A 10,356-nucleotide genomic window follows, 5' to 3' on the forward strand; every position below is an offset into this window, starting at 1 on the left:
CAATTTTGTGTGTATTGTGTTTGCTGAGTGTGTTTAGTGGATTTCTGAGGAGGCCATAAGAGTGTCTATGTCTAGTCCTTTGGAGCTGGAGTTACAGTCTACATGAGGTGCCTTTATGTAACTGTAGGCGCTAAGAACTGAACACAAGTCCTTTTATTTTTGGTTGGTTGGTTGGTTTGGTTTTGGTGATTTAGTCAAGACAGGCTTTCTCTGGGTAGTTCCTGGCTGGCCTGAAACTCCCTCTGTACAGCTGACTGGCCTCAGACTCCTAAACAGTGAGTTACTTTTGACTTTTTATTTTCTATGTAATGATTCTAAGAGATACCATCTGTGTCTTCTCATTGGCATCCTCATCTCCCCTTATAAGGACACCAGTCATATTGGAGGTTTTAGGATTGCACTTGCAATTTCCCTTTAAAAGCCCCATTTCCAAATAAAAGTCTCATTCTGAGGTACTAACTATTCAGACTTCAATGTAAATGATTAGACAGAAAACAGTTCAGCTCTTAATGTTGATTACTTAATGTGAATCTAAGGAAATGTCGTTCCTGGTTCTCCCTGCACCCCACCCCACCCCACCCCACCAGACAGGATTTCTCTGTAGACCAGGCTGCCTCCACCTCCGAAGTTCTGGAATTGAAGGCTTGTGCCACTAATGCCCAGCTAGGTTCCCGTATCTTAAATAATGAGTGAGCAACAAAGGGAAAACTTGTATTGTTAAACTATGTCACTATAAATGCATACTACTTTTAGATCAGTTCTAGCCTGGCAGTGATGGCAGGTGCCTTTAGTCCCAGCACTCCAGAGGCATAAGCAGGTAGATCTCTGAGTTCAAGTACAGCCTGATCTATATATAGTGAGTTCCAGGACAGAATCATTAGATTATGTGGCTATAAAAGTAGTAAACATGGTATCTAGTAGCTTAAAAAAAAAAAAAAAAGGTGCTTGCTGCTGAGCCTTAGGACCTGAGTCCACATGTTAGACTCCCACATGATGTCCTGTGAACTTTACATATGCACACATCAGTAAGTGTAATTTTAAAAAGTATTAAGTAGTTAGAATTTTATACAGATGTATCTTTCCATTTTAAATAATTTGAGCAAGAAAATTCATTCCAAGAATGTCTTTTAGTTGGTTTAGAATCCAGTCAAGGTTACAACCAAGATTATTTGGGTAGGGTCTATTTTAGCTATCACTTGATTGGATTTCATTTCCAATTTAGACTTGTTCCAATTGAGACCTAAAAATTCTAGGTAGCTGTGGTCTGAAGCTTAATCTGGGAGCGTAAGTGATATGTATGTGTGAGGATGATATGTCTGTTGTTTCTATCTTTTTGTTTGTTCTGGGAATTGAAGTCAGGTTGCCAGGCTTGTATAACAAATACCTTTACTTAGCTGCTGGGCGGTGGTGGCACACGCCTTTGATCCCAGCACTTGGGGGACAGAAGCAGATGGATTTCTGACTTCGAGGACAGCTAGGGCCACACAGAGAAACCCTGTCTCAAAACACCCCTCTGCCCCCCCCCCCCCAAAAAAAGACATTTTATTTGGTTAGTTTGGTTTTTCAGGGTGGGGTTTCTCTGTAAAGCCCTGGTTATCTTAGAAATCACTCTCTAGATCAGGCTGATCTGGAACTCAGAGATATACCTCCTTCTGTAATTAAAGGTGTGTGTTATGCCTGCCTGGCTCATTTGATATTCTTTGTATGGATAATCTTGGTTTGATTTAGGGTTGTTTGGGGGGGGGTTGTTTGTTTGTTTTTGTTTTCTTTCTTTCTTAAATCTACCCATCTTACACTAAAAACCTCCCTACCTGGCTGTAAAAACTTAACTTTTGAGGTGGTTGTGGCACACACCTTTAATCCCAGGCAGAAGCAGGTGGATTCAAGGCCAGCCTGGATGGGCCACATGAGATCCTATGGGGATCAAGGCAGAAAAGAGGGCTGGCTGGCAGTGACAAAATAACTTAACATTTTCTGCCATCCAAACAACCTGAGTTCTAGAACCCACAAGACTGAAGGAAAGAGCCAACTACTGCAAGTAGATCTGTGGCTTTACAGGCTCATTGCTGGTGCCTGTGTGTGTATATACAAAAAGAGAAATGTTTAAGAAAAAACTATAAAACCAATACCAACTGATTATACCATTTTGGTTTGTCGAGACAGGGTTTCTCTGTGTATCCCTGGCTGTCCTGGAACTCACTCTGTAGACCATACCAGGCTGGGCTCAAACTCAGAAGTCCCACTGCCTTTCTACTTGTTGGAATTAAAGGCATGAGCCACCACCACCTGGTTTGTTTTCAAAGCCTACTTTTTGTCCTATAATGCCACTAGAAAGATAAATGGCATTGTGTGGGTAGGCAAGGAAGGATCAGGTATTCAAGGCCAATGTGAGCTACTTGAGAGCCCTGCCTCACTCCCTCATCTCCCAAAATAAAATCCCTATATGTAAAGTTTTATAAGTCTTCCTGAAATCGCCTTGTTTGAAGCCTTTGGAATGTAGGATAAATGTATAGTGAGTTAACTGTGATGGAGAAGAAAAATGAATTATTATGTTGAATATGAAGTTATAAATTCCTTCTCAAATTTATCATTTTCTCTACTTATAGGCAGCCTGCTTCTGCAAAGTGGTACGATCGAAGGGACTATGTATTCATTGAATTTTGTGTTGAAGACAGTAAAGATGTTAATGTAAACTTTGAAAAATCCAAACTTACTTTCAGGTAATTTGCCTTTTGTGTTATTTAAAGTGGCTATTAGTGTGATGAAGCACTGGGTGGAAATGGATTGTGGGGCTTATGATCCACTGTTAGTCATCCAAGGAAGTCTGCAGGAAAATGGAGGCAGGACAGAGGCCATGCTGGAGTGCTGCTTGCTAAGCCTTGTAGAATCCAGGGGTGGCAGCCCACATAATGGACTGGGTCCTTCCCTATCAATCACTAAGAAATGTACTATAGGCCTTCTTACAGTCTGATCTTATGAAAGCATTTTCTCATTTGGGGATCTCATCTCTAGGATTGTGTAAAATTGATATAACTAGCACACCTTTTTACATCAGTGTTACCCAAAGCTTACTTCATTGATTGGTTTTTTAATTTCTCTTTCTCACTTTTTTTTTAGTTGTCTTGGAGGAAGTGATAATTTTAAACATTTAAATGAAATTGATCTTTTTCATTGTATTGATCCAAATGTAAGTACTATTGATGCTTTTTGTTTGATTTAAACTATGAGAATCTGGGCATGCTGCTAGTTATCTTAAGATTTTATTGCTGTGAGGAAACTATGGCAATTTTTATAAAAGGAAACATTTAATTGGGGCTGGTTTCCAGCTCAGAGGTTTGGTCCATTGTACTCACGGAGGGCAGCATGATAGCATGTAGGCAGATAATCATGCCAGAGAAGTAACTAAGGGTTCTCCACCTGGAGGGCAGGAAGAGACTAGGCCTGGCTTGAGGTTCGGATACATCAAAGCCTACCTGCAGAGACACACTTTCCCCAGTAGTGCCACCTTCCCAACAATGCCAGTCACTATGAGCCTGTGAGGCCACTTCATTCAGACTACCACAATAATAAACATTCAATCCTAAATCTGTTTAGAGACTTTTGGCACCCTCTCTCCTACACACTTTTTATTCAGTCACTGACCAAATGACTACCTTTGAAATCTTATATCAGAAATTTTTAGTAGCCAAAAAGTGTTTCTTTCAGTTTAGAAAGAATATAGGGAAAGAATGGAAATCGAACCAGGCTTGTGCCTATAAGCTGAACTTTTAGAAGTGGAAGTGGGACAGAAAAGCTCTGTCTGCATAGAAAAAGAGGGTACCTCAAAACTACTAACACTCAGGGACTAATTGTGGAGCATCTTGGGTTCAAGACGGCTGCACAGAAATAGCCAAATTATGGAGGTATAGCTCTGTTACAGAGTGCTTTCCTAGCATGTTCCAGGGTCCTGGTTTTGATCCCTTAACAATACTCTGTGCTCTTGGGGGGTTGGGGGGACTAGCAGAAAGAAGGGACAGGCTATTTTGATCATAACAGCAGAGAGATAAGTGGTATGATGATGTTTTTGTTGTAGGATTCCAAGCATAAAAGAACAGACAGATCCATTTTATGTTGTTTGCGAAAAGGAGAATCCGGCCAGTCGTGGCCTAGGTTAACAAAGGAAAGGGCAAAGGTGGGTCTTCATTGTTCTGTTTTGAGTGTTTAATGTTTTAAGAATTAAAAATAGGGGGCTGGAGAGATGGCTTCAGAGGTTTAAGAGCACTGTCTGCTCTTCCAGAGGTCCTGAATTCAGTTCCCATCGACCACATGGTGCCTCGTAACCATCTATAATGAGATCTAGTGCCCTCTTCTACCCTGCAGGCATAATGCTGTATATATGAAAATCTTTTTAAACCTAAAAATACATTTTTATACCAGTATAAAAGCTGGTGTTCTATACTTGACTTTCTCATCAAATGCCATAAAATCAGACCCTAGTTAATAAGGATCTTTTGCATCGGGTGTGGTGGCAGAAAAGTTGTGACATCAAGACTAGCTTGCTTGGGTGTCTTAATTAGGGTTACTATTGATGTGGTGAAATGCCATTTGAAGCAACTTGGGGAGGAAAGAGTTTATTTATATGGCTCATACTTCATATTCTTAGTCCATCATAGCAGACAAGAACCTGGAGGCAGGAGCTGATGGAAAGACATGGAGGAGTGCTGCTTGCCTTTCATGACTTGTTGAGCCTGCTGTTGTCTTATAGGACCTAGGACCACCAACCCAGGGATGACTCCCACTGGGCTCAGCCCTTCAATCACTAATTAAGAAAATGCCTTATGCTGGGCAGTGGTGGCACACCCCTTTAATCCCAGCATGTGGGAAGCAGAGACAGGCATATTTCTGAGTTCAAGGCCAGCCTGGTCTACAGAGTAAGTTCGAGGATAGCCAGGTCTACACAGAGAAAGCCTGTCTCAAAAAACCAAAAAAAAAAGAAAGAAAGAAAGAAAGAAAGAAAGAAAGAAAGAAAGAAAGAAAGAAAGAAAGAAAAAGAAAATGCCTTACCTCTAAATCTTATGGTGGCAAAGTTACTTGGTTATTGGAGGGGAGCAAAGTTTGGTGACATTTAAGACTCAAGGAGGTGAGGATAGGGTGGCAGGACTCCTTACTAGGTACAGGTGATGACTGTCAGGCCTGAGTCCTGATCACAAGAACTCAGCATGAGAGAAGAAGGGAGTATGTTAGGGGCAGTAGTGTTTCTTTGAATTTGAGGCCAGCCAGGGCTTCATAATAAGGTACTGTCTAGAATGGAAACAGTGGCACTGGGCTCAGTTGACAGAATGCCTACTATGCACAGAACTGTAGGTTGGATGCAGCCTGATAGCATGACCAATAATCCATCTCTGAAGACGGATGAAGGTTGAAGGTTAGCCTTTGTAAATTGGATAAATCCAGGTATCAGACAATACTTAATTACCAATGAATGTTTTTGTATGAAAGGTTAAGTTGGATAGTCAAAAAAAAATTCATGGACTTATTACCACTCTTGGTTTCTTGTGGATTGTTCTCTTTTGAGCTAATTTTATGTCCCATTGATGGTTATGAGTACCATAGAGGTGATATTTTTGTTGATCCCTAGCTTAATTGGCTTAGTGTGGACTTCAATAATTGGAAAGACTGGGAGGATGACTCTGATGAAGACATGTCTAATTTTGACCGTTTCTCTGAGGTAAGTTCTTTGAATATGGCATTTTCTACCCTGTTTGCATAGAGCATTCTGTCCTTTTAATCCCTTTTTTTTCTTTTTCCATTTTAATGTGTATGGATAGTTTTTGCCTGCGTATGTGTGTCTGTGCATCACTTGAACATGGTCCTAAGATGGGCAGAATTCCAAAGATGGTGTAAGAGTCCATGGAAATGGAGTAACAGGGCTTACGAGCCACTGTGTGGTTGTTAGAAATCAAACCCCAGTCTTCTACAAGAGTAACAAATGCTTTCAACCACCCCCGTGGTCGGTCACCCTTTTTGATTTTCTAGACAGAAACCCATGTGGTCCGGACAGGTCACAGCTGCTCATAACTATGTCTCTAGAGGATCTGGTGGTCCTTATGTCTGCTCTATTCAGGCACCAGGCTTACATGTGACGGACAAACACCTAAAGAGATGGTCTTAGGGTGAGGAGGTTTTTTTGAGATAGTATTTCTCTGTGTAGTCCTGGCAGTTCTGGAACTCACTCTGTAGACTAGGTAGATCTCTTCAGTTCCAGGACAACCAGGGCTACACCAGGAAAGAAACCCTGTCTCGGGATGAGGAGGGGACAGTTCTTATTGATCAACAGGTGTTCCTAACCACTGAGCCATCTCTTCAACTCCCCTAAAAAGAATTTAAAAAAATAAAAAAACAGGACCATCATAGTGTATTCTTTTTTTCTTTTGTTTTATTTTTGAGACAGGGTTTCTCTGTATAGCCCCGGCGTCCTGGAGCTGACTCTGTAGACCAGGCTGACCTCGAACTCAGAAATCACCTGCCTCTGCCTCCCAAGTGCTGGGATTAAAGGCGTGCGCCATCATCGCCTGGCCATGATTTGTTCTTAACACTGAAATGTATGCAAAATCAAGAAGAAGAGGAAGGGGGCTGGAGAGATGGTTCAGCAGTTAAGAGGACTGACTGCCCTTCCGAAGGTCTTGAGTTCAAATCCTAGCAACCACGTGATGGCTCACAACCATCTGTAATGAATCCAATACCCTCTTCTGGTGTGTCTAAAAAAGAGGAAGAAGGTGCAGTGGCCTATGCCTTTGATCCCAGTACTAGGAAGGCAGAGGGAAAAAGATCTCTTGAGTTCAAGTCCAGCCTGTTCAACATAGAAGTTCCAGGACAGCCAGGGGTAGACAGTGAGACCTTATCTTTAAAAAAAACAAGAGCAAGATGGCTGAAAAGAGGAGGACCATTATACCATTTTGTAATTGTCACATATCTGTTCCGATGACCAAAGTGGGAAAATACTTGGTAGCTATGCTAAGTTAAGGAGTCATGTCATTCAGTTGGGTAAGTGCTTACTCACCTTGTGTGAAGCCCTGAGTCCTTCTTGAGCCTCTGGATTTGTAAAGCCAGGAGTGATAACACAGACTGGGTAAGTGGAGGATCAGAGGGATTCAGGGTCTTCCTCAGCTACATAGTAAGTTCAAGGCCAGCCTAAGCTACACAGAACTATCTCAAAATGAAGAAACTCAGGGGCTAAGTTTCCAACATGTGTTTAACTGCTTTACTTAAGCACCTCAAATGGCTATTGATTTCAGTGAGGAGAGTACTTTGTGCCATTTTTAAGGGTTTTTTTGTTTCTTTTACCTCCTAACAAGCTGCCAAATACCATATTGATGTGTAGTCAATACCTAGAATTGTACTTTGCACATTTTGAGCAGTTTTCCTGTTTAGAGAAACCATATTAAACCATGCCTCTTACAGGTGGTGAAACTCTTGGCTTTTTGCAGGAGACAGCATCTCTCTTCTCTGTCTGGAACTTCTATGTGCTCCAGGCTGGCCCCAAATTCACTGAGATGTGCCTGCCTTTGCCTTCCATATGCTGGGATCAAAGGTTGTGGGCCACTGTGCCACCCTCCTTTTTGTTGTTGTTGTTGTTGTTTTTGTTGTTGTTGTTTTTTGGTTTTCAAGACAGGGTTTCTCTGTGTAGCCCTGGCTGTCCTGGACTCCACTCTGTAGACCAGGCTGGCCTCGAACTCAGAAATCCTCCTGCCTCTGCCTCCCAAGTGCTGGGATTAAAGGCGTGACCACCACCGCCCGGCCTCCTTTCTATTCTTCTCCCACTCTCACCATCAAGAGACTGAATAGGCTATTGTTTTAAGGCTGAACATATTGTTCCTGTTGTATGTGTAACTGAGACTTTTGTAAACATGGAAGCCAGAAGAGGCCATGGGATCGATCCCGTAGAACTGGAGTTACAGATGGTTGTGGTCCTCATTCATGTGGGTGCTGGGAATTCAACCCTGGTTCTTCCAGAAAAGCAGCTGGTGCCTTCAGTTATTGAGCCCTCTCTCCAACCCCATCTTCACTCTCATGTGCATTTTTTTAAGCTATCTTAGGTCCTTAAATTCAGGTATAAAACTTTCTCATATCTTCTAGCTAGTGGGCAGAGGTAGCAGAGTTGTTTGGGCCACCTAAGCTTATAAGGTGCTAGCTGTGTGATCTATATATGACCTCCTTCACACGGGAGTTTTTCCCTTCCCTACACCTGCTCCTTTCCTTTCTCTGTCAGTGCCAGTGGGGCCATAAGGATGTCAGATTGCCCCACAATTGTCAGAGCAGTACAGGAATCATTTTTCCCTCAATATATACAGTTTTAACAGTTGCATTTTCTGCTATATGTAGATATAACTGGGTTAATTTAGCAAAAAAAAATTGTTGAATTCATATAGCCCACCACACTGGCCTCTAACTTAATGTGTAGTTGAGGATGATCTTGAACTTCTGGGTCCTCCTGCCACTGCACCCTGTATGCCTTCTCTTGTTTTAGATTCAGCCTGTTTTAGAAATTCATTCATGTGAACTTAAGCTATACTGAAGGCCTATTCTGGAGTGTGTGACCTATAAAGCTGAATTTAATATTTTAAAGCTGACTTTTTATTCTTCAAATAGATGATGGATCACATGGGTGGTGATGAGGATGTAGATTTACCAGAAGTAGATGGAGCAGATGATGTAAGTATATGTGTGTCCCCTTTTCTGTTAACTAGTAATAAGCGTGCGCCACCACCGCCCGGCAATAAAAGATCTTATACTCACTGCCCCCACGAGCGTGCAGCCACCCCTACCCTGTCTTGTTTCTTAACATATGAAAAGATTTTACCTACTTGGGAAATTGTATTTGAATCATTAAGGATCATATTTTAACAAATCATGACATAAAGGTAAGAGTTAAAAGATTTGGCAAGGATAGAAATGGAATTTAAAAGCAGGTCAGAGACTGTAGTAATAAAGGTATGTGAATGCATTGTGGAAGGTGTACTCTACTACTTTAGACATTATCTCCCCAGAAATCTGTTAAGAATTCTTAGCTTTAGTATATAGAATTAGAATTCATTGGCTTCTGTGTATTTAGTATTAAATCTTTCCTTTCATTGAATGCCAAGAGAGGATAACAGATTTGGGGAAGAACTTGCAGAGTATCTTATGCTACGAGGCCATTCACTTTAGGAAAATAGGCCTTTAGTTTAAATGCATCATTAAATTCCTAGGTTCTATGTAACTATTTTGCTACTATAGTAAAAATTACAATACTTAGGATTTTAAGGTACACTCTTCTGTAAAGAGATATATGTATGAACAACTCTGTAACTTTTTAAAATTTTCTTCTACAGGATTCACAAGACAGTGATGATGAAAGTGAGTGTCTTGGGGTTTTTGTTTGTTTTTTTTAATGTTTCTGCTGCAGTGGTTGTCCACACTGAGAACAACTTTCAGAGCAGACACCACCTGTATTTTCTTTTTAAGCACTGGGACAATTTAGTTTAAAAGAGTGGTAGAGTACAGGTTAGGGGAAAATCTAACCACCACCAGAAAAAGTGAATGGAAAATGATACCTTTTGTTGTTGTTGTTTTTTAACTATTATTGTATGTTTTACCTGTGTATGTGTCTGCACTATATGTATACCTGGTGTCTGGGAGGACAGAAGAGGCTTACAGAGCCCTTTGAATTGCAGTATAGCCAGTTAGGAACAGCCATGTAGGTACTGGGAATTGAGTCTCTAGCCTGGAGTCTCTAGCATGGACTAGAATTAGCTTATTAAGAAAGGAGAGGGCAGCTGGCAAGATGGCTCAGCAGGTAAGAGCACTGACGGTCCTGAGTTCAAATTCCAGCAACCACATGGTGGCTCACAATACCCATAATGAGATCTGGCACCTTCTTCTGGTGCATCTGAAGACAGCTACAGTGTCCTTATTTATTTATAATAATAAATCTTTGGGCTGACCAGAGTGAGCAGAGGTCCTTTAAAAAAAATTACCTCCCAACAACCACATGAAGGCTCATAATCATCTGTACAGCTACAGTGTACTCACATACATAAAATAAATAAATCTTTTTTATAAAAAAAGAAGAAGAAGAAAGGAGAGGGCATATCCATGGATGGAAATGAGCTAGTGAACTAAGAACCAAAAAGGTCTTGTCATATTCTTAGAAAGGGTTTTTTCATTAAGGTGTGGTTACATGTTCAGTTTGTAAGTGTTCACACATGATTAGTAGGGAGCTCTCAGTTTTTATTGTCTCCAGTGCTGATTGTTTCTAAAATTCTTTCAGAAATGCCAGATCTGGAGTAAGGAGTGTTGTCATCGCCTGGATTTTGAGAAAGGAAAAATAACTTCTGC

General features: G+C 41.1%; 1 protein-coding gene across 1 annotated transcript in view; it reads left to right on the forward strand.

The window, feature by feature from the left end:
* Ptges3 (prostaglandin E synthase 3) overlaps window positions 1-10,356 on the forward strand; it is a 17,154-nt gene extending 6,798 nt beyond the window's left edge. Inside the window, exons 2-8 of the mRNA XM_031349727.1 lie at window positions 2,607-2,720; window positions 3,118-3,187; window positions 4,073-4,171; window positions 5,618-5,707; window positions 8,629-8,691; window positions 9,351-9,375; window positions 10,289-10,356. Coding sequence (XP_031205587.1) covers window positions 2,607-2,720; window positions 3,118-3,187; window positions 4,073-4,171; window positions 5,618-5,707; window positions 8,629-8,691; window positions 9,351-9,375; window positions 10,289-10,308 — 481 coding nt within the window. The 3' untranslated portion in view covers window positions 10,309-10,356. The remainder of the gene's footprint in view (window positions 1-2,606; window positions 2,721-3,117; window positions 3,188-4,072; window positions 4,172-5,617; window positions 5,708-8,628; window positions 8,692-9,350; window positions 9,376-10,288) is intronic.

This window comes from Mastomys coucha, unplaced genomic scaffold (assembly GCF_008632895.1).
Source record: "Mastomys coucha isolate ucsf_1 unplaced genomic scaffold, UCSF_Mcou_1 pScaffold4, whole genome shotgun sequence".
In the NCBI taxonomy this organism is placed as follows: domain Eukaryota; kingdom Metazoa; phylum Chordata; class Mammalia; order Rodentia; family Muridae; genus Mastomys; species Mastomys coucha.